At 36.9% G+C, this 24,687-nt stretch overlaps 1 protein-coding gene across 1 annotated transcript; it reads left to right on the forward strand.

Annotated features, from left to right (window-relative positions):
• The first annotated feature begins 6,069 nt into the window (after window positions 1-6,069).
• Window positions 6,070-24,366, forward strand: LOC121055739. Its single transcript, XM_040528787.1, has 4 exons — window positions 6,070-6,360; window positions 13,454-14,593; window positions 15,828-18,446; window positions 21,757-24,366. The coding sequence occupies exons 1-4, from the start codon at window positions 6,070-6,072 to the stop codon at window positions 24,364-24,366; spliced, it is 6,660 nt and encodes a 2,219-aa protein (XP_040384721.1).
• Window positions 24,367-24,687: the final 321 nt, after the last annotated feature.

Consider the following 24,687-nt stretch of genomic DNA (forward strand, 5'->3'; position numbering starts at 1 on the left):
CAGCGACGTCAGTGTGATGCGCGTCGTCGCTTGGCCGCCGCCACGCGCCGCCCTCCACTGGCGGTCGAAGCCGCGCCGCGCGCCGCTTGCCGCCTCGGGGCCGCCCTGCGCCATCGGCCCCGCGCGCCACCCCGTGCACTCCGCCGACGGCCCTTGCAATATTCAGAACCATCCGTTGATTTTCTGAAGAATCCATGAAATGAAAAGCAAGCAAGCAAGTAGCTGATGAATTTGACCTCCACGAAAGCGAAGAAGCTACGTATGCACAGTGGGGCATCCATTCTGCAGTCTGCTCCATGTATATACACGTAGGTGCTGTTCTTTTTCTGAAGATGAGAAGAGAATTCTACCGAGAGAGAAACAAACAAAGAAAAATAGAGAATCTTTGAGAAGAAGAACAGAAGGAAGATGTTGCTGGCCACACACTACACAGGCCGCTACCTTTTCCGGGGCTAGGTGCGGCGCCGGGCGGCGGCGGCACGGCTCGTGGGGGCGTGGCGCTGGGGCATCGTTCTTGGGCATGGCGAAGACGAGATATTTTCTGCCGCAAGATCTTTCCAACTTCCATGGAGAAAATAATAATTATGGGCCAACTTTTACTTTTGCCAAATGAATTATCCTAAACTATTGGATAAAGAGTAGATTTTTTTCCCATAATTTTTTGGGACTTGCTAAAATACCATATTTAAGAAACTATTTTTGCCTAGCTCTTGGAGTTACTTAGTTGTCACACAAATCCTCATCAGATTTGAATGGTATCATAAATATATTACTTGTGGGAAGTTCAAACAAGTTTTAACAAAAAAAATGAATACAGTATCCAGGACAGCAAGTTGGGTTTAAACATATTTTTAAACTAAAATTTGGCACTCCAAAGTTCGCCAACCGTACGGCGTTGTTACTGCCATGGTCTACTACTGAGCTAGCTAGTTTTTTTTTCACCTTTTTTACTTTAGTGCTCTGGTAGTAGAAATGGGAGATCTTCCCTTTCTCAAAAAAGAATTATGCTTAGCTTTTTCTTTTGCACTATTTTGTGTTGCCCTAGTGTAGCAAAATCATTTTGAAGTCCAAAACTAAAAAATATATTGGGCCTGTTTGTGGAGTTTCTCTCAGCTGCAGCTTTCCTGTCCAAATGGTCCACAACTTCTGAGAATCTATACTTATAAATTATAAAAAATGAACTAATAAATAAGAATCTGGCTATCAAATAACTGCTTCTTAGAATCTAAAACTCCTCCAAACAGACCCATTATACCCTAGCATTCCGATCAAAGAACATAATAGCATATTGTGATATATAATGTAGGGGTAGGATGGATATTTTAGGTGGCCAAAATAAGAAAAACAAAAGAAAGAATATATTAAATAGGGAAATGTCAAGCTAGACCATTTATAATGTCATTTAGTGTCAAAATCGTTATTTAGAGTGTCGGAGCGTAAAAGCCATACCTTTGAATTGTCAATGTACTAATTTTCTTCATAATTTAGTGAGGCGCCACAAAGGGATAGGCCATTAGGTTTTTTTTTAGAAAAGCAAATGATATATTTACACATGAAAAATAAATTATTAATAAAATTTCATAACCTAAAAAATAAGAAAAAATATAAACTTTGGTGAAAAATCCTAAAATTAACTTTAAATTTAAGGTTAAAAATTTAAATCGACTGATAAGCATAGGTAGGAAAAAAAGGACGAAACAATGGGATTAGAAGATTATTAGGGAGGGGAGGATTGGCAGTCCATTTCAAGGATGAGAATGCACCTTCAGGGTGGTGCGAACAAGTCACAACAAAAGAAGCCCACATGCACTCTCCGAGCCCATGTGCTAGTGCGTGTCCTTCTCCTTAGAAAAGCCCAATAGGCCAGTCTTTCCACCCATGGTTTTACGGCTCCAAAAACATCATAATGGTATTATTCTATCGAGAATTTTAGATTATGAGTGATATTTTAACGGGTGTCATATAGAGGGTGACATTTAATGGAAGGGGTAGCATATTGTTATTAATTCTCATTCATCGTATCCTTCAGTTTGTGGTATTTGACAGGTTTTTACTTAGCTACTCTCAAGGGCAGAGCTTCTAGTGTGGAAAGGTATGGCCCAAACACGCACAGAGCTGCCCAATAACCGAAACCGTAGGCCCAAGACAAGGAGCATGAGACATCCTCACACCGAGGCACCGCACAAGGCAGCGAGGCTAGTGGATTAGTAAATTAGGTAAGTAAATATGAAAACATCGATTTTATTTTCTAATCGTACATTGTGATTTCTTATGCTGGTTTGGAAATTGGAAGGTTCTGATTTCATTTACAGATTAATTTTACTGAATCATAATTGTGATTTCACGTTAGTTTGACAATTGAGAAGAATAGAAGGTGGATAAGAAATGGAAAGGAAAGACAGCAGGAGGCAGGCACGTTTCAATTTCAGTTCTCGCTTCTGTGTTTGCATGTTAAGTGTTAGACTTGGTATAGTTATAGCCTCATATTATCATGTAATTAAGAGAATTGTACTGTGAACTTAGTAATCTTCAACTTAGTCACTTGTCACACATCATTTTTGGTTTGTCTTCCGCTACTGGCTACTCTAGAGAAATTGTATTATTTTCATCAAAACAAATTAAGGTCTGTCATTGAATGCCATAATGTACACGTATGATTCTTTTCGCATATATTAAGCATAAGCGGAACTATTTATTGATGATTAAAACATAATTTATGGGTAAAACGTTTATATATATTCTTAGTGACCCAAAATCCAAAGATGAAAAGTAAACTATGATAAAAAAAAAACCTCAAAACCAACTCCAAATTTATATTTTTAAATTTAAATTTTGTCTTGTAAGCATAAGAAAAAGATGAAAGCTTTCTCAAGTAGTTCCTCCTTGAGCTGTACATACACCTATGGGTCTTTACAAGTAGTTCCTCGTTCATTTTAACGAGAGGTCTAGCTTCTCATATTTGTTTGCTGACTCTTGTCTATTTCCTTTCTAACTTGCAGGTCCAAGCTATGAAAGGCTGATCCGTCTATTTCCTTGGTAACTTTCAGGTTAAATTCAATTGTTGAAAGATTCAACATGCTTACTATTTTGAAAGATTATTTCAACATGCTTACTATTGTAATAAGCTTCTTAAAGCAAAACTATGTTGCAAAAATTTAATTTCTAAATAAGCAATATTACGTGAAACATTGTTCTTACGTGCCACCGCTTAATTAGACCCATGGCCATGCATATGTACATTTGTATCTAGTACAGAAGGAAATATAATGAACAAGAGAGATAATTGTTTAATACAAAACATACAACTGCGTGTAAAGAGTGTATGCGAAAACTATATGCAGGCGGCACACCTGCATATGGTTTTTAAGACTTGCCACACGAATAGCATAGAATTCAACCGATTAAGGCCGGCCATAAGTTAACTTATGTCCCTGACATGAAAAACATAGTAATAAATTAGTACATGATTAATTAATTATTAATTATTAAAAAAATATAAATAGATTAATATGATTTTTTAAAACAACTTTTCTATAGAAAATTTTTGAAAAAATATACCGTTTAGCAGTTCGGTAAACGTGCGCTCGGAAAACGAGGGACGCTTAGTTAACTAGTGGGTATGGCCGCCTAATACTGCAACTTAGACTTTGTTCAGTTCCCAAAAATTTTCACCTAAAAACATTACATTCAATCTTCAAACATTGGACACCTAAATAGAGTATTAAATATAGATAAAATAAAAACTAATTACACAGTTATATGAGAAATCATGAGATGAAGTTAGTACATGATTAGACATAAGTGCTACAGTAACTCGCATGCATTAATGATAGATTAATTAGGTTTAAAAGATTTGTCTCATGGTTTACCGGCCAACCGTGAAATTCGTTTTTTCATTCATGTCCGAAAACCACATTCACGTCTGATCAAACACGTCAGATGTGATATTCAAATTTTTATTTCACTAACTTCACACCTTTAGTTTCGCGAAAACAGAAAAAGAATGCAGTTGACTGACAAATACTCAGTCACAGAATACAGTTGACAGACTACTGTTCATCAACAACCTAATATTCCGTCGAGGTGATGTGGCCTTTGATTTGATTCCTTCATTAGACTATTGAGGTATCCGTAAGGCCGCCACCATTTACTAATTAATGAAGACGTGGCCCACACAAAATATTACAAATAGTCATGAATATCCTTTATTTCCTCGTATTAAAGATTTTTTAAATTTATCTACATTCATTTATGTGCTAATAAATATATATATATATGGATAATCATTGCAAACCAAAAACAATAGCAGTAGTATTTTATTTATTTCTTCACTCTTTTCTAAGTTGTGTTCTTTTGTTGATAAAAAAATAATATGATAATTATAATAACTATTTAATGATATAAAAATCTAAGTTAACTACTACAAAATAAAAAGTCTATTGTATAAGGGTGAGATAATAAATTTCCTATATGAAAACTTTTATATAAAAATTACATCGTTTAACAAGGAAGTGCACGTAACAAAACAGCTGACAAAAACAAATACGATGGCACTGTTATGCATATCTTCTCTCACCTCTATCTTTTTTTTTCCGTTTCTGTTCGAATTTTAGAGTTTATTTTTTGCCATAGTTTATTATTTAGCCTTGTCTTTTAGATCACTGCATGTATATTTATAAAACTTCTTTTCATAAATAATTTTTCGGTTACAAATATACCATTTAATGTTTCACATAAAAAAAAGTCAAACAATCGTCCCCTAGTTCGGTTCGTCCTTGGTGTTAGCATGTGAATCTACTTTCCTACACCCTTTTTTAGTTTCCAAAATTTTTCGCCCAAAAACATCACATCAAATCTTTGGACACCTAAATAGAGCATTAAACATAGATGGGACGAAAAATTAATTGCACAGTTATGTGAGAAATCGTGAGACAAATCTTTTGAGCCTAATTAGTCCATGATTAACCATAAGTGCTACAATAATCTACATATGCTAATGATAGATTAATTAGGCTTAAAAGGTTCGTCTCGTGGTTTCTAGGTGAGCCGTGAAATTCGTTTTTTCATTCATGTCCAAAAACCCCTTTTGACATCCGGTCAAACGTCTGACGTGACACCCAAAAATTTTTATTTCCCAAGTAAACACCCCGTTCACTTTCGCATTGAATTCGACTAGCGCAAATAAAATAGGATCTGGCTTCGAATGTTCTTATTTATTGCATTCCACTTGCCTGCCCAGTGACTTTTGTCGGTAGAAATGGCCAGAGAGAATCTGTACCATTTCCCTTTCCAATCCTATAAATCACATACTTATGAATTTAATACGAAAAGTTCCCTAAACTATCAATTCACACTACTACAAAAAACAACTCTTTTGTGCCAAGTCGTAACGTGCATTTGTGACCGGCATGGACTGGCACTGATGGGGAGCACCCACAGCGTCGTACAATAATCAGTTAATTGGCCATGGATGGAGCAAGCAAATGGTTGACGAGAGGGAGACGCACTGCCCGGCGGGGTCCAAGATCGATGAGAACAAATGAGACCCCGCCGGCATAAATAACTTCTCGTCTTTTTTTTTTAATGCAAAACGAGAACCAGCACAAGTGACATTGTTATTTGGGCGAAGTATTGCCAAGAACCAGCATAAATGAGCTTTTTTTTTATTTTTGAGAAGTACCATGAGGTACAACTGTTTTTATATAAAATTATTTAAGTTAGCAAGATGTAGCAAATTTTACGTAGAAAACAATATCTTCTATTATCTTTTAAAGGATGCTAAAATTGTTCGGCATAAATAGGTGGTGTTTTTGCAAGATATTATCAAGAACCGACACAAATAGCTATATTATTTGGCTGTTCTTATACATTAAAAATCAACGACGTATTTTTTTTAATGATCTAATGAGAACGACACTACTATACACGGTCACGGATTCACTATACGCTGACGGTCTACACGTATATAATTAATTAACCCCTATCACTTGAGCACACTCATCGATTCCACTCACTGAAATTACACCAACTCGCTCGAGATCAGAGATACCTTAGATCGAGCAGCCAGCCATGGCGGAGGTTGGGTCCATGCTTTCCTCCGCCATCCTGAAAGTGGTCTGCGAGCAGATTGGCTCCGCCATTGGTGGCCAGATCTCGCTGCAGACGGACTTCAGCGAGGACCTGGAGAAGATGAAGACGACGCTGGAGACGGTGGAAGCGGTGCTGAAGGACGCCGAGGGGCGGTCCATAAAGGAGGAGAGGGTGAGGCTGTGGCTGAGGCGTCTGAAGCATGCCATGTATGACATCTCCGACATGCTTGATGAGTTCGAACACGACAACAGCAAGGCGGCTGCACGAAAGGTATACATCTCTTTTAGCTTAATTACCTACTTAGAATGCAAAAAAAAAAGTACATAATGCTTTCTTTGATACACTAAGGATCTATTCGGAAAATCAAAGAAATCAATTTCTAAAAATTGAATTTCTTAAAAACCATTCGGTTTATATGAATAAAGTCTAGGAAAACTAAAAAGAGTTTTTCTTTGCTACAAGTTGTACAGAAAAAACCTTAGAAAAATTTCTATCCACTCAAACGTCTTAAAAAAAATTCGTATGAATTAATGTTACTATGCATTTCTATTACTCTATTTTTCTAATTCCTATGGGTTGTAATTCCTCCTAACCGAATAAGCCCCTAGAAAGGAATCCCCATGTCTGAAAACACATTATGCTTCGAATCTGGCTAGTACAGGGCACCCCCTTTGAACATTATCAAGACCATGAGCTCCACCTATATATATATATATAAATATATAATGTGTAATACAGATTTAGTACTCTAAACAACTTTATCATCAAGCTCTAAAACATTGATATTAAACACAGAACATGTTTTGATCCGATATTATTTAAAAAATTCAAAATTTTGTTTTCTGAAATAGATAAGAGAGTTTTGAACAAATATTCAGGGTTCTAAACAATTCCAAATGAGAAAAAAAAATCAACTACAATTCAAGAGTATGGAAGAGTATGTAAGGATTAATTATAGTTTTCATATAAATTTATACTCATCCGACTTTATATGTTTATGATTTTTTCCTGAGATATGGGTTTATTTTCACGGTTTATTTTCCTGGAACAGCGTGGACAAATGATTAGTACAGAATGGATCATGGGAAGTCACCCACATCACAACCAATATGTTTTTTTTATAATCATCTTCAGATTCTTTGGCCTGACCAAACCAATATAAATCGATTTTATGCATTTAATCTTAACCTTGAAAAATCAGTTCAAACATGCATAAAAAGATCTTAAAATGTTTGGTCTGCTCAAAATCATGATTCATAAAAAAGATAAGTAGCCTTAGGGGCTATTTGTTTAGAGGGGCTAATCCATAAGTCCCTCCACTTTAGTCTCTTTTAGCCTCTAAAATATTAAATAGGATGAACTTTTAGCCTCTAAAATATTAAATAGGATGAACTAACAGAGGCTAAAACTACCTAGGTCCATAAGTCTTTGGGAGAGGTGCTAAAATGGACTAAAGGTCTATAGCACACCTACTCCACTACTCTTGGCTTACAGTTATGTGTGTGCTGTGTACTATTGATAGGTCATTTAATGAGGTTTTAGTTCCTTTTAGCTTCTCCAAACAAACAGGATATTACTAAAAAAGTCTTATGTTTTATTCTTATGACTTATGAAAACAAATAGCACCTTAAAGGAATCGGAGACATGGGATGGCCCTAACGAAGACCCTTTCAAGTCTGAAAGTCATGTCCAAAAATATTATCCACTTTAATGTAACACTCCCACGCGTACACTTGGAAATTACATTCTGCGACTGCCACCAGAGTCCCTTCATTATTTAGAAAAAGGTCATTTAAGTTTATCCTATTCTTTCTCTAAGTCTATGATCACTCAAACATGTTTATGTTAAATCTAATGTAAGGCTATGCATGACTAAATGATTATTATGTAGAATTAATGGTGATACTGACCGGTGGAGCTTGATGAAGCGGTATATGCCTATTATGCTAATGGTGTGTAATCTGTGATCTTGACTGGCGATGGAATTCGTCCTCCAATCCCCTCTAACGCGTCTTAGGATCAATAGAATTAGGTTTTAGGGGTAACTTGTCGTGCGTGAATGAGGCTCCCTTTATAATGTGTTGAGTGAATCTGGAGAGATTCCTCTCGAGAAAAATGGCGCGTATGATCATTGTGTTCAATCAAGGAACATGTGAATGAGTATAGAAGACTTGTTCCATATCTTTAAGAGCGTATGGGCTGCGTATGGATCGGGCCCATTACTCGTACTTTTGGCTCGGTGGCTAGATTTCAACCAACAGTTTTATGTTAGCTAGATTTGTGGCTTAAATAAACAATGACAAGCTAATTTCTAAATGTTCATTCTTAACACACAAAATATTAGTTTGTTCTATCGTGTTGAAATAAGCAGACCATTTAGTAGATTTAGCTATCGTTGAGATCAATTAAATTTTAGAATAGCTATAAAAATATGTGGTTTTTTACATTCCAGTGCCACACTTGATTGCAACATTTTATGCATTAAATTTTGGTTAAACCTTAATATGTACCCAATACCATCCATTTTCATTTTGAAAGAGCATATGAGGAATGTAAAAACCAACAATTGTATATGTGAACGTCAATCATCCAAACTAGAGCTAGTATTAACTTTGCATATTTATTTAATGCAAGTAAAAGAATTATATGTCATATATTATATCACTTAAATGCAATAGCAATAACTCATATGAAAACTAAAACACATAGAAGCTAAACTAGTAGCCACAAAACCTCATAAGTATTGCTTACCAACCACAAGAAAATACTTACAGTATATAACAAAACTCTTTTTTAATCTTTTTTGTTTTTATTATTTTTTATTTTAAAACACACCACGCATGAGTTAAAACATATACGCAAAAATAAAATCAGAAGTTGAAAATATGAATACAACAAGAAAAACCAAAAAATCCCCCTCAATTGATGCCAAAAGAACGAACAACTCTGAATTCTCTATGAAAATAGGCAAATCGAGAAGCCTACTACAAAAGCAAATGTCAAAACCTAAGTAACGGGGTTAGATAATAAAAACTTATGCATCTAGGACTAAGACACATGACTAGAAACAACAGGAGCAAAACTAGTAGAAAATTCAACATGTTTTCTGTTAGAAGAAGCTGTTCGAGGCCTATCTGACCGTAGGTGTACCTCCGGTTTGACCGCTGGTACATTGTCGATTTGACTATCCTCCAACGAGAAAAATTCGATTGTTGCCATTTTAATTTTTTATAAGCAACTTCTCTTTCTATTTTTTGTTTTTGAGCAAGTCTAAAAATAAAACACATCTAAGTGTCCATCTTTACCACAAAAAGAACATATATACTTATCATGATGTGAACAAGTTGAAATAATATGTTTAACACTAACAACAAATTTAGTACTAAAGATAGGTTTAGCATTCATAATCTTTGATGAAGATGCACTCGAGGAAGACATGATACCAGCAGATTTAAACACAGTGGTAGTAGGTTCATGTTTAGACAAAAGGGGATGTCTAGAAAAGTGAGCATAACGATTAAATCTTAAACCATGATTATCTGTGCTAATTTATTATTGGTAAAGAATCATGTTGAGTTTCTTTTTACCATCAGAAATTCTTTCAAAAGAACTTTTTAAGTAAGAAACTTCACTAGTCAACTTAACACAATTCTCATAATCAATCTTAACATGTTTTTGGTTACAACATCTTAGACAAGAAAGCACTTCGTCAGATTTCACAATGTTTTCCATGCACTCAACATGACCCAAGGCATTTTTGAACTTCATCTTATTTATAGAGCATGTTGAGCAATTTTCAGACTTCAGAACACTATGTTGTTGTTTTAACCTTTTTGCACAAATCAAATTAAACATCGAATTAAAACATCTTTAGTCAACAACAACTCATTTATAGTGCGTATGTGCATAGCAACTTCAAGAGCAAAAGTAGACTCCAGTTTTTTGTTAACGTATCTTAATTGAGAAATTTCTTTGAGTAAAACCTTATAACTTTTACAATCATCATCATCAGGAATAAGAGATTTTAATTTAGAGATTTCTAAATTAAGGGATTCAATGGTGAACTCCTATTGTCTATTTCTTTCACATTTTTAATTTCTTGAATTAAAAGATAGGATGATTTCTTCAAGAAATTCTCTTGGGGGATTTACCTCATTATCTTCATTCTTGGATTCCTCATCGCTATGAGCCATACGACAGAGATGTTCTTTCCCTTATCATTGTCTTCATCACTCTCGAAATCAACAACAGCCATAAGACAGAGATGCTCAAACACTGCATATACTTGATTCGATAATTTCTTGAGAGCTTCCCTTGATCTCTTTCCTTTGAATGAACTCCTCGGCTTGTCATCCTTGAACTTGTCTCCATGGTTGTCCATCTTCGCTCTCCCTAGGTTGTCCATCTTCGCTCTCCCTAGGTTGATCTAGCTCTTCACATGCAAAGCAACAAACTTGACCTGCTCTTTTCCTGAACCTAATATTATTCATATCTCGAGACAACTTGTTAATAAGTATGGCCAAGTCCTCAAGTTGCTTGAGTTGATCATCAAACATGGCGTTAAAAGCAGAAAAAACATTAAGTGCCAACAAAGAAGAGCCATTATCAATAGAGGATGCTAGAGAACCCAAAGCAAAAGACATATACTCAACTTTACGAGATAGAATATTCATCTCATGAGTTTTGAGTTTAGTGTCAAGCTAATCCAACGTCAAAGTAGACATGTCTACAGATTCCTGAATAGATGTAACTTTCATCTTCCAGATAAACATGTCAAGACTATTCAAAAAGTGTCAAGAAACTTTAGATTGAGAATAATTTGTTTCAAAAGAAGCATCAATCGATCTAAGATTGCTTAAAACTTTATTAAAACGAGCAAGATAATCATACAAAGACTCCCTAGATTTCATCTCAAATTTTATGTAATCCGTTTTAAAAACATCTTTATGAAGTTCCCTGATATTGGAAGTCCCCCATTGAAAATTGTTTAGGGCTGTTTAAATCTCATTCGTAGTTTCGAGATGAGAAACGCAATCGAAATCTAAATGAGGCATTTTATTAAGTAAAATATTGAGAGCTTTGTAATTATTTTCAAATTTAGTTTTTTAAGCAGAAATATTAATCTAATTAGGAATTTCATAGGGATTTGCAAAATTTAACCAAATACCATAATCCTTGGCTATAATATAAGCTTTCATCTTTCTGCACCAATAGGGAAAATCAATACCATTGAAAACATGTGGTTCAGTTGAAAATTATTGGCCACGACACTCAAGATCAAATAAAAGCAAAAAGAGATGCAAACGAGGCTATGCTACCACTTGTAGGGTCGAAACAGAGTTTATCAAACCTACTAGAGGGGGAGTGAATGATAGGTATATCACAAATCCAAATCTCTTTGCGGAACTAAAGGGCTTACCTCAGATTAAATACTCACCGAAGTCTCTGTAAGCTGCTGGTCAGACCACTCACTAGCCACCGGTCTCACCGCCGTTCATCCATCAGTCTAACCGCTCACTAGCCACCGGTCTGATTGTCAAAATCCTAACAAAACATCGATTGACAAAACTCGAAGACATAGATTGAAACCCTCGACTTTATTGATCAACTAGCGTTTACAAAGTGCACCAATAGCACTCCTCTCAAAACTTTACATCTAAATCAAAATCTAGGCTAAAACGTATTATCTCTCAACTAAGTTTCACCAACAAGTGCGCCAGGGGCGTACAGCTCGATACATATTTATACCCTCAACGCGGCGATGCAAAGCCCACATATCCGGCATGAATTAAGACTCCCAATCTCATAGGAAACCTATCCTTAATTGTATCAAATATATATTTATTTCTAATATAACTAATCTTCTCATATCTGAAATCCTTTCTGAATTCAACTTCACATTACCATATGCACACAATCCCTCTTGTATGCCATAAGGAAACTTCATCACCATGTGCATTATACTCTAGCCTCTAGTATCCCACATGATCTCATGATCCCTGGACGTTGATTACTCCCTAGCCAACTCTGATCCTTCACCGGCAATACTCTCCCAACAATAACAACAGTTCACATATAGAAACCATATTTCTAGTACAAGTTCACCCAACTTGACTCACATTAGCATAACAATAGTACACATACTTATAGAAACCATCTAGAAGTCAAATCCACAAATAATAAGTCTGAAACGAAAAAGATCATCCAAAATTGAAATTGTTAGTCAGGCCTGGCGGTCTAACTGCCCACATACCTACAGTTTGACCGCCCGTATACCTGTGTTCTGACAGCCCGGTCAACTTATCACAAAAACAATTATTCATAAATACACATTACCAATTGTTCATCATCAAAACTTATAGATCAAAACCTTGATCTTACACCTTCAACAACCAATATTGTTGTTTCTTGTTGATCCATGATCACGGCAGAATATATAGGCCCTGTTAGGGATAATACATGCACAACCGAGACATAGATTTTACATGAAAAACTCTTACGGGAAAAATCACAGGTACCAGCTAGTAACAACCACAATAATATGATGATTATAATACATGAAAATACAACGGGTCGTCTCGCCCTTCCCGTGCAGCTTACAAAAGATATATAAAGGGGAAATCTAAAAGAGTAATAATAGGAAAAGACTATGACTCTTATTAGGAAACTATAGGAGCCTTAAATGAAAATGACTAGGAGTCATATTAGGAAACTAATAATATAATCCAAATATATTATAGATTACAATTTGGATCATATCTCTAACAGGCTCTGTGTACATTTTTGTGAGAATACTCTTTGCGTATTTTTTGTATTATGATTGGGAGATTTACAAAGTATCCAATGAACCAGGGGAAAAAAACCTGGAAAAGGAAAATGGAAACAAAAAACAAAGATCCTTAGGCCCTGTGTGCAATCAGCCACAAAACATTTGTGCTATCACAAAGCATGCATGAAGCATTTGATTGACCATTCTTAAATCATTTACCGGGTTTCCATATACAATGTAAATATATGCATAAGTAGAAAACTGATGACTACTTGCGTGGCTGGAGATCCACCCAAGTAGAACTTCTTATGAATGTGAGATATTTTTCGAACTTCTCATGAACATGACATTTCGCATTGAACAGAAGCAACTAATACAAGATATGTAAACACCAGTAATATCACACACTATTCAATTCCTCAATTAGAACCATAAAAACTGAAGGAAGAGAGCACTATTATTCCAATTGGATCCCCTGCCATTGTGCTTATATCTCACAGCTTTCTTTTAAAACATAATTATTCTATGGCTATAAAATTAAAAGGATCCCTCCTAAACCAATGTACCTGACAAATGATTTACAAACTATCACAGTTAGCAGGTGTGATCAGCTTTCTTCCCAAAGTTATCATGGCTAACAGGATGAAGTCGATGAGAGATAAGCTAATGGAGATTTTAGATGAACATCAGAAATACAACTTCACGTCAGAGAGCAGCTCTAGAGAGAAGAATGTTAATGATGAACGGGAGACAGTGTCAAAGGTGCAGGAAGGACACATCCATGGAAGAGCAGAAGAGAAAGAGAGAGTACTGTCTTATTTGTATGAGAGCATCAACGACCAAGACATCACAATCTTGCCTATATATGGCATTGGAGGAATAGGCAAGACAACCCTGGCACAGCTGGTTTACGATGACAAGAAATTTGTCATTGATGGCTATATCCAAGCATGGGTGTATGTATCACGCATATTTGACTTGAAGAAAATTGGTAACTCTATAATTACGCAAGTATTAAAAGGTGACACTGAGAGCAACTTAACTGGAAGGGAGAGAATCAATAAGCGGCTTGAGGAGATAATTGCTGGTAAGAAGATTATGATTGTTTTGGATGACGTGTGGGAGAATGACCCAATCAAGTTAGGGGAGTTGAAGAATATGCTAAAGGTGAATGGAAGCAAGGTTCTTGTCATAGTAACCACACGGGAGGAATGCATTGCAAGGGAGATTTGTGCTGTTCAAACACCGTACAAGCTAGAGCACTTAACTGATGAGATGTGCTGGGAAATAATAAAACAAAAATCAGCTTTCGAAGAAAGAGATGATAAAGAACGTTTGGTCGAGATAGGGAAGGAGATTGCAGGAAAATGTGGAGGTGTGGCTTTAGCAGCTCAATCACTTGGATACTTGTTGAGAAAATCCAAGAATTGTAAGGACTGGGAGTCGGTGAGAGATAGTCATATCTGGAATGTATCACCAGGACAGGATTCATCTTCACCACTTGCATCTTTACTATTAAGCTATGAAGCTATGGCTCCATTCTTGAAATTGTGCTTTGGCTATTGTGCAATATTTCCAAAGGGGCACAAGATAAATAAAGATGATCTAATTCGCCAATGGATTTCTCTTGGTTTCATTAAGCCACCGAACAACCAATCTCCCAGTCAGCTTAGTGAGGATTATATTGCCCAACTTTTGGGAACGTCTTTCCTTCAATTTTCAGAGTTGCCCTCGGTGAGTTAATATATATAGCTCTACAATGGAACTGATATAGTTCTTTGTCTTGAACGTCTTAATCTAGTGCATATATTCTTCTGCCTTTGATATAATCTTTTCTAGTGCATAATATAGTTGATATAGTCAATGAACTAAGGTCCAGTAAGTGCGGACAAGCTTTTCCCACGCATAATGCAATATAATACTCTTTGCATATTTTAATAGATGGAAACATTGATTTTTTTATCACATGTTGGACCATTCACCTTACCCAAAAAAGTATACAAATATATAAAAATTAAGGTATAATTGAATATGTTTAGCAATAATATCAATCACAACAAAATAAATGATAATTACATAAGTTTTTTAATAAGACGAATGATCAAACTTGTGCCAAAAAATCAACGGTGTGATCTATTAAAACATGCGTGGAGGTATTAGGTTCATAAGGATGCTCTGAACTCAAATTAAACATGATAGGGTATCATATTTGAAATTGCAGTATATATCAGTGACCATGAGATCCTTACTAGGGTAGGTTGAATTATTTCTTTTTCCTTCAACGGGATTAACCAATTGAAAGAAAATAAAGATAATCTGGACAGCGAGATCATAAAATGACTTAATCGTGGGTAGCTCAGAGCTTGATAATCTGAACCTCAACTACCCCATCTTGTATTTCTTATTACAGCGCTCGATAATTTTCAACTAAAAATTTGTAATTTGGTGCAACTTACTGTTTGTAATAAGGATTATGTGAAAATAAATTTTTTACAGGGTTTCCGAGCAACTTTGTACTGAATGTTAGCATTTTTTGGACGATCAACTAGCCTGTCAGAGCATTTGTAGATTTTAGCAACCATGCTTTACCAAAATTAAAATATGTGTTTTATGATACTCTCTACCAGTAGTACAAGTAATATAGACCATATGTTTTTTCTAATCCAATGGATCGGATCTATTTATACTACCACAACAACTACTCGTAGTACAATATTTTTTATACTGCTAATAGAATTTTAAATCAAGGGTCGAAATTCTTATATTAATGGTAATATTGACAATAGAATAATACCGGTAGAGATTATCGTAGTCAAGGTCTTACCAAAATGAATAGGGGATGCCCTGTTACAGTGGAAAATTAGGGTGCACTATAAGAAGAAGATCAATTTTATCGTCGTTGAGAAAGTACCGAGATGTATAATATTTTTAGTGCAAAATTTGATATATGTAATTACTTTTGCTGCAGGTCGCTGTTGTGCACGACCAATATAACATATCTTTCACCATGCATGACCTGGTGCATGATGTGGCAAGGTCAGTCATGGTTGATGAAGTTTTTTATGGTAGCAAAGACAACAATACTGATGATAGAAACTACCGCTATGCACCTCTTACCGTTTGTAGCAAACCATCAAAGCTGCCTGAATCTTTATTCGCCAAGTTGAGGGCGATACGTTTCATGGACAATACCAAGCTTGAGCTTCGTGATATAGGATTCTCATCTTCTAAGTTCCTGAGAGTCTTGGATTTAAGTGGGTGCTCCATACAGAGGTTGCCAGACTGTATTGGTCAATTCAAGCTATTAAGGTATCTTAATGCTCCAGGGGTCCAATATAAAAATATCCCAAAATCTATCACCAAGCTCTCAAATTTAAATTATCTCATCCTTCGTGGATCTTCTGCAATCAAAGCACTGCCAGAGTCATTCGGAGAAATGAAGAGTCTGATGTATCTTGATTTATCAGGTTGTTCAGGAATCAAAAAACTGCCAGGATCATTTGGCAAGCTTGAAAATTTGGTTCATTTGGATCTGTCAAATTGCTTTGGTCTTACATGTGTATCTGAATCTTTCGAGAGGCTCATCAATCTTGAATATTTGGATTTATCATGCTGCATTAATATTGGAGACCTAAACGAGACTTTGGTTAACCTTTTGAAACTGGAATATTTGAACTTATCAAGCTGCTCATATATTGAATTGATGTGCAGAGAAGAAGTTAGGGGAACCCTCGGTTACTTCGATCTGTCATCAAACTTTTGTGTTATCAGAAGGCTACCTGAAGCATTGACCAGGTTCAACAATCTCAAGTATTTAAACTTATCAGGTTGGTCGAAATTAGAAGAGCTACCAACATCATTTGGAAATATGAAAAGTTTAATACATCTAGATTTGTCAAAATGTTCTAACATTAAGGGTATACCAGAAGCCTTGGGTAGCCTTACCAACCTACAATTTCTAAATTTATCAAAATGCCACAACATTTTCGAAAATGAGTTGGCTATTGAAGAAAAGGCAGAAGCCATTAGCAATCTCAACAAACTCCAGTATTTGAACTTATCGAAGTTAGTGCAATACCATATCAAATCAACACATGTAAGTTTCTTTGGGTGTATCAAGACCCTTTCCAACCTAGAGCATCTGGACTTGTCTGGCAACGATTATCTCGAGAGCCTACCAGACTGCTTTGGGATCCTTAGAAAGCTACATACACTGGACCTCTCGGGCTGCAGGATTCTGAAGACAGTACCAGCAAGCATAGGTCAAATTGATAGCCTGAAGTATCTGGATACCAATGGATGCTCTTATCTGGAGTGGTCCACGTTGCGTCAGTTGAACAACAGTTTAGTATCGTTGCCACATTTCATGGTCCAAACTAATGACGATGGCTCAAGCAGCAACATTGGTCTGCTTCAGGATGAAAATCCTCCTGACTTGGAAATATGCAGTCTTGAAAATGTGAGGTCCGTTAAAGAAGTCCAGATAATAAGGCTAGTAGAGAAGCAAAGAATCGAAGTGTTAAAATTGGAGTGGACTAAAGATTCTGAGAGGTCTGTGGACGACGTGAAACTGTTGGGAGAGCTAGTTCCACCAAGAACTTTAAAGATTTTCAAGATAACAGGTTATAATGGCGCCAAGTTTCCAGACTGGATAATGGGCATGGCTTATTATCTCCCTAATCTTCTCTGTATTACCTTGATGAATATACCCAATTGCATCAATCTACCACCACTTGGCCAATTACCTAATCTGGAATGGTTGATTCTTAGAAATATGGAGAGCATCGTAAAAATTGATGGGGAGTTGTGCGGCGGCCCAAGTCCATTTCCTCGGCTCAAGATTTTTGTCCTAGGGTACATGAAAAACCTGGAAGTGTGGAACACAACATACCCCTGTGACAGTGAGGATGGCATGAGTGAGTATATGTTTCCAAGGCTTTGTGAATTGAAAATAATTAGTTGCCCCAACCTGCGGTTTACATCATGTCTGCCTAGAACTGAGAAGTGGACTATTCGTGGGAGCGATGGCGTCATATCCTCGTGGGCCGAAGGAGTGCTACGCAACACCGGTGCATCCAGCTCCCTTCCCACCGTCACTAGTTTGGAGGTTATCATAGGCTGCAATGTCTCCTCCCTCAATTCTCTCGGTCTCAGAAGCTATGGTCTCCAAGCAGTAGAGCTGCCAGAATGGCTAGGCCAGCTCACATCTCTGAAGAGATTGAAAATACGATGCCTTGAGGTGGAAGCATCTCTGGAGAGCATCAAGCACCTCACCTCGCTTAAGAAACTAAGTCTGTCTAATTGTGAAGCCCTGACAGCACTACCGCACTCCGTGGGAGACCTAAGCTCACTCAAAGAATTGGCCGTCGAACATTGCCCAAACCTGATTGGATTCCCAGAGGGCATGGGACGCCTCACCTCTCTCAAGAAACTTGAGATTTGTTATTGCAAAAGCATCAAGTCCTTGCCTAACGGCATAGAAAAACTCACCATGCTCGAAGAGATACATATTGAAGGCTGCCCTGAATTAAAGCAATGGTGTGAATTGGAGGATATCAAGAAAAGGCTCGCTCGTGTGAGTACACTGGTACGTGACAGACATGCTAAGCTATCTGCATTTCTGCTAGTGTTTTGGTCTAGTTACTACTCTTTCGCATCGTCGGCATGTCCTGCACAGAGGTTATTCTGTTTTGCATTGTTTGCCAGGATTTTCCCATACAGAAATGCATATATTTTTCATTTGTGCTGCCTTCTAAATATTTTTTCCTTCTAAAATGGTTTTCTTTACGAACTAATATTCATCAGCAAGTGTACAACAAAGGAAACATTTAGTGCTGTCTGCCAGCACAGCTGTGAAGGGAATAGTTTCTCATAGTTTTTCTTATTTAGCACAAGTTTTTCATGGTTTGAGAAGGCATTAATTCTTTCACGTGAATCAGAACCAAGTTTACAAAAAGTCTTTTATTTAACTGTTTTGCAGTATATAGCTGGCTATTGCTACCACTGATTTTGCAATGTCCAATGGTGATCAAATGCATTATATGTCGGCATTCCTCAACACGGATGCTGCATGGTATGTCAGATCAGTTGCTCTGTTTCACAATTTGTTACTGCTAGACGTTAACATATCTATTTTTGATAACTTGTTCTTTGATTTCTCTAGTTGTTTTGTTTCTAAACTTAGAAGGACTTAAGCATCCTGACAAATTTAAATACCGGAGTTCCAGGAGTGTGCATATCATTTTTGGCAGCACGCCGAGCTACTGTTGGGCTTAGGTAACAGGAGGTATCAAATTTTACACTAAAATTTTGGTACCTCTCGGTACCTATAAAATTGCTCTAAAACTAAATATTAAAGTTGACATACATAGCACTATTGTAACATTGTTGTTATGAAGCTATAGACTTCATAGGTTTATGGCAAATTCTTTTTGTAAGTACATAGTTTCACGATATATTAAGCCTCGAATATATAGTTTTGTGTGGTAATTCATGTGAATTATGTAGTTGTGTGGAACATCATCATAAATCTATAATTTTATGATAATTTGGTCAACCTAGGTACATGTTTTGAAATTGTAGTCTCAAAAATATGTAGATAAAGTTGCATGCTTTTGTATCCATTTCATCAATTTATGGAGATATTATTATTTATCAGACACTAGATTAATTGGACGTGTAGGATCAAAACAGAAGAACTAAGGGGGTGTTTGGATCCCCAGGGATTTTTTCAGTCCCTGTCACATCAAATGTTTGGACACTAATTAGAAGTATTAAATATAGACTATTAATAAAAAATACCTCATATTATGGACTATTTCGCGAGACGAATCTATTGAACCTAATTAGCCCATGAATAGCGAATGTGATGCTACAGTAAATATTTGTTAATTGTGGATTAATTAGGCTTAAAAAATTTGTCTAATGAAATAGCATTTATTTATGCGATTAGTTTTGTCATCAGTTTATATTTAATACTCCTAATTAACGTCCAAACATCCGATGTGACAAGGGACTAAAAAAAAGTCTCTGGATCCAAACAGCCACTAAGTCTACCAGAAGGGAGGTGATTGGTATAAACACCAAAAACCAAATTGTTTTCATGGAAATAAAAACGACCATCTAATCTAATGAAGTCATCGACGCCACCAGTCCAACCACCTCCTTGATGCCAAGAACACCATCCGAAGATGTGATAGAAGTAGATCAACTTTATAGCATCAAATTATGTTTACAAAGTGCATACGAAGTACTCATCTCAAAGCATATATTTTTTATCTTACAAAAGTTATACCTCTAGAGCCTCAACCCCACTTTTATTTATACCATAAATTCCATTACCAAATGGGAGTAGAAATCTTTGTTTTGGTAGGAGGACAACTCGTAGTCCTAGTAGGTAGCAAAACCTCAATTTCTAAAACTAATTTTATTTACCAAATTAAATTCGCTCCTGCCAAAGTCCGACGTCCAAATTTCTTCATAATTTCTCCTGTGCTTGAACCCACATCTTGTGAAGCATGAACGAATCCATCGTCACGAGGTGTCCGTCCACCATGTGTCACATTGTATCCAACACCATTGCTCGCATCTTTGACTGTCTAGACCTTAGCTCCTCCCTGAGTCTAGTCTTGGTCTGGACGTTGATCGATGTTGATTTCCATGTTTCCTGACTCTTGTCCAACCATGTCACATTGCATCATGTCTATACTAGACCTCGGTTCCTCCCTAAACGTAGTCCCGATTCTTGCTATTGATCACGATTGACCGCAAGCCACTGTATAAATAGAGATAAACCGACCATTTTCGAGCACATATATCAAAACATGACCCACATTAATTACACGCACTCGTACCAATACCACTAATATTTCTAAACCAATTTCTATTTAATATATCAATTGCAAAACCAATTGTTTATCATAAAATATTAATCATGAATGTAATCTTACAAGATGCACTTTGCCTCTAAACGAAAGTTATACACACTACGAAATGAAAATGTTACTATAGAAACTATGATAATAGGAGCATTACTTTTATCTACCGACATGAACACATTAGAGTGTGAATTATGCAGGATTACGAATAGATTAATTTTTTTGGGGTAGGGGATTAATTCTTTTGGGTAGGGGAGTGCGGCATCTTTAGTGATGCTTGCGATGAATATACCATCTAATTGTTGATGTTGATGTCCAATAAACAGGTTTGGAATGAAACAAAACAATTGGAGTGTCTCCTACTATTCCACATATGTTTTATATATTTACAAGAGAAGTGTAAGTTCTCAACTTTTTTGGAAAAAATGGCAGGAGACTATGCTATATACACGTTATGTCCTTAAAGACCTATTTTAAAACAAAAAAAATCTTTTCCTGCCAATAAATGATGTCATCGTAGAAATAAATCTGAACCGTTGATCTATTTTTATTAAATGGGTTAGATTTATTTATATTACCATCTCACTTGATGATAATAGAAAACATGGCCAGGACATGATTGTAAAAACAATAGCTCAAAAGGCAAATCGTACATTCGTGCATGTGTGGACGGATGCGCCATCGAGTACATGCTAGGTAGCGTTATGATACAATGAATGGATAAAAACTCTTACGGAGAATTGATAAAATGATAAATATCAACATTACCACTAATCAGTAAGTTAGTAAATTACCAACATATCCTTATAAACCAACGGTCCAGATCGATTATACTGGTAGCATTATACTACAAGTAGAGAGCATCATATTGTTTCTCATCACGTTAATTAAGCACACATCCATTTCCCTTTATTGAGGAATTTTGTCAAAAAGTCAAATACTTGATAAATGCCTTGTTTAAAATAAAAAAGTTGAATTCTCCTATTCCATCCTTACATTTGTGTTTAATTTAATTTGTAGCAGACTACTCGAACACATAATTATGATGATGTCACAGTGTTAACAATGCACGATCTGGTGCACGATTTAGCAAGATCAATCTTGGCTGATGAATTTCGGCATAGTGGTATACAAGACAATGCCCAGAGAAGTAGTTGTCGGTATGCATTGCTCAGCGATTGTAGCAAGCCATTGGAATCATACACAGATTTCCCTGGTAAAATAAGGGCATTGCGTTTTCTCAATTGTGGGACAGTACAGCTTCATGAAGATGCATTCTCATCTGCAAAGCACCTCCGTGTATTGGACTTGAGCGAGTGTTGCATCCAGAAGCTACCAGAATCTATTGGTCATTTGAAGCAGCTCAGGTATCTTAATGCCCCTGGAGTTCAACATCAAAGGATTCCCGATTGTATCACCAAGCTTTACAAACTGATGTACCTCAGTCTTCGTGGATCTTCCACAATCAAGGCACTGCAAGAGTCAATTGGAGAAATGAAATGTCTAATCTATCTTGATTTGTCAGATTGTTCAAGCATAGAAAAACTTCCAGGTTCCTTTGCTGAACTAAAAAAACTGGTCCATCTGGATTTGTCAAACTGCCGAAATATTGGAGAGCTATTAGGGGATTTGGGTAATCTTTCAGAACTGGAATATTTGAACTTATCAGGCTGCTCATGTATTAAAAAGCTACCTGAAGATCTAAGCAGATCCAACAATCTCACGTATTTGAACATATCAGGTCTCGAGAAATTAGAAGAACTGCCAACATCATTTGGGAGTATCAAAAGTCTGGTGCATCTGGACTTGTCAGGTTGTCATCAGGTTAGAGGTATAACAGAAGCCTTGGGTGGCCTTACCAAACTTCTATTTCTAAATTTATCACATTCTTACAATATTTTTGAAGATGACTTACATATCAGAACCAAGGTAGAAGCCATTCGTAATCTCCACAAATTCAAGGATTTAAACTTGTCTGGTTTACTGGATAAAAATGTCCGTAACAAACCAACATATATCAGTTTCTTCGAGTGTATCAGTACCTTTTCCAACCTAGAGCACCTAGACTTGTCTAAAAATAGAAATCTTAGAAGCTTACCTGACTGTTATGCTAACCTCAAAAAGTTACATACACTTGACCTCTCAGGCTGCAGTTATCTAGAGATGATACCTGAAAGTTTACGTCAAATTGAGAGTTTGAAGTTTATACATACCAATGGTTGTTATCGTCTGGAGAATTCCAAGGTGTGTTTCCTGAACAAGAGTTCAATCTTGTTGCCAAACTTTGTGGTCCAACCTAATGACGATGGCTCTAGCAGCAACATTGTTCTGCTTCGGGATGTAAATCATCCTAATTTGATAATAAGTTGTCTTGACCAGGTGAGGTCCATTGAAGAGGTTCAGTCAATAAGACTGAAGGAAAAACAAAAACTTGAACGGTTAATATTGGCGTGGTCTCGTCATCCCATTTCCTTGGACGACAGGATATTGTTGGGAGAGCTTCTGCCACCAATAAGTTTAAAGGATATTGAGATAGATGGCTATAATGGTGCCAAGATTCCGTTCTGGCTAATGGACATTGTTTCTTACCTTCCAAATCTTGTATGTGTTACCTTGAAATCATTGTCCTACTGCACCAACCTACCACCACTTGGCAGACTAACCCTTGTAAAACTAAACAAAATCACAAAAATTGATGCGGACTTGTGCGGTGGCCCAAGGGCATTTCCTCGACTGAAAGAGTTTTACCTCCAGGACATGGGATGCCTGGAATTGTGGAACACAACGTACTCCTATGATGGGGATGGTTCAAGTGAGTTCATGTTCCCCAAACTTCAGATATTAGAGATTTATGGATGTGAAGTGTTGACGCTTAGACCATGTCCTCCTAGAGTTGACAAGTGGGATATTAAGTGTAGTGACATGGTCCTATCCTCATGGGGAGAAAGTGCATCCGACACCATTGCATCATCATCGTCCCCCATGGTGACTACTTTGAATGTCTGGCCGAGGGTGAGTCCTTTTCGTCGAAGGTTGCCTCTGAATGAGTGGAGGTTGCTTCACCACCTCCCTCACCTTAAAGGTTTGAAAATCACCGATTGCATAGATCTGACTATGTCACCTAAGATTATTGGAGCCCTCTCCTCCCTCCAGTCACTAGCTCTATTAAACGACGACAAGAATGTTGAGCTGCTGCCAGATTGGTTGCCTCAGCTCACATCCCTCAGAGAATTGGTGATAAGAGGATACGTGACGAAAGAATCGCAGGAGTACATCAACTATCCCACATCACTGGAGACACTGGCTCTATCCTGTTGTCAAAACATGACAGCAATGCTGCGTTCGGTTGGAGAGCTCACTGCTCTGCAAAGGTTGACCATCTTAGAGTGCCCAAACCTGAATGATTTGCCTGAGAGCATCCGACTTCTCACCTCTCTCAAGAAGCTGAAAATCAGCAGTTGCAATGGCATCAAGTTTTTGCCGGATGGCATTCAGGAACTTACCAAGCTCGAACATCTAGAAATTTCTGGTTGCCCTGAATTAACAAAGTGCTATGAATTAGAGGTGAACAAGACTAAGCTGGCTCATGTAAAACACATGGTATGTGCTCTGCAAAGCCATCTGCCTTAATACTCCTATTTTGCACTTGTCACTCTTTCATATCGTGTCGTTTTTAGTACGGAGTTCATTCTGTTTTGTGTTGTTTGCCAGCATTGTTTCTTGCAGAAACACCTATATTATCTTTTCATATAGAATTTTACTCTCATCCTTCCTTTTATACCGCGAGATACCAGTACCTTGGGATACTAATATCCCTATTCGCGCTATCTGCCCACGATCAAGCTAGTACCTCGAGGTACCATGCAATCGTGACCGTTGGATCTATCGTCACTAACAGTCGGGATTTTAGTATTAATTTGATCGTGAGGTGGATAGCACGAGTAAGAATTT

The sequence above is a fragment of the Oryza brachyantha genome, chromosome 11 (assembly GCF_000231095.2).
Source record: "Oryza brachyantha chromosome 11, ObraRS2, whole genome shotgun sequence".
NCBI lineage: Eukaryota > Viridiplantae > Streptophyta > Magnoliopsida > Poales > Poaceae > Oryza > Oryza brachyantha.

Excerpts from the sequence above, each read along its gene's own strand:
- LOC121055739 (XM_040528787.1), top strand. The coding sequence starts at position 6,070 with ATGGCGGAGGTTGGGTCCATGCTTTCCTCCGCCATCCTGAAAGTGGTC. Across the intron at positions 14,594-15,827 it reads AATTTTCAGAGTTGCCCTCG|GTCGCTGTTGTGCACGACCA; the intron begins GTGAGTTAATAT and ends CTTTTGCTGCAG. Across the intron at positions 18,447-21,756 it reads TCGCTCGTGTGAGTACACTG|CAGACTACTCGAACACATAA; the intron begins GTACGTGACAGA and ends TTTAATTTGTAG.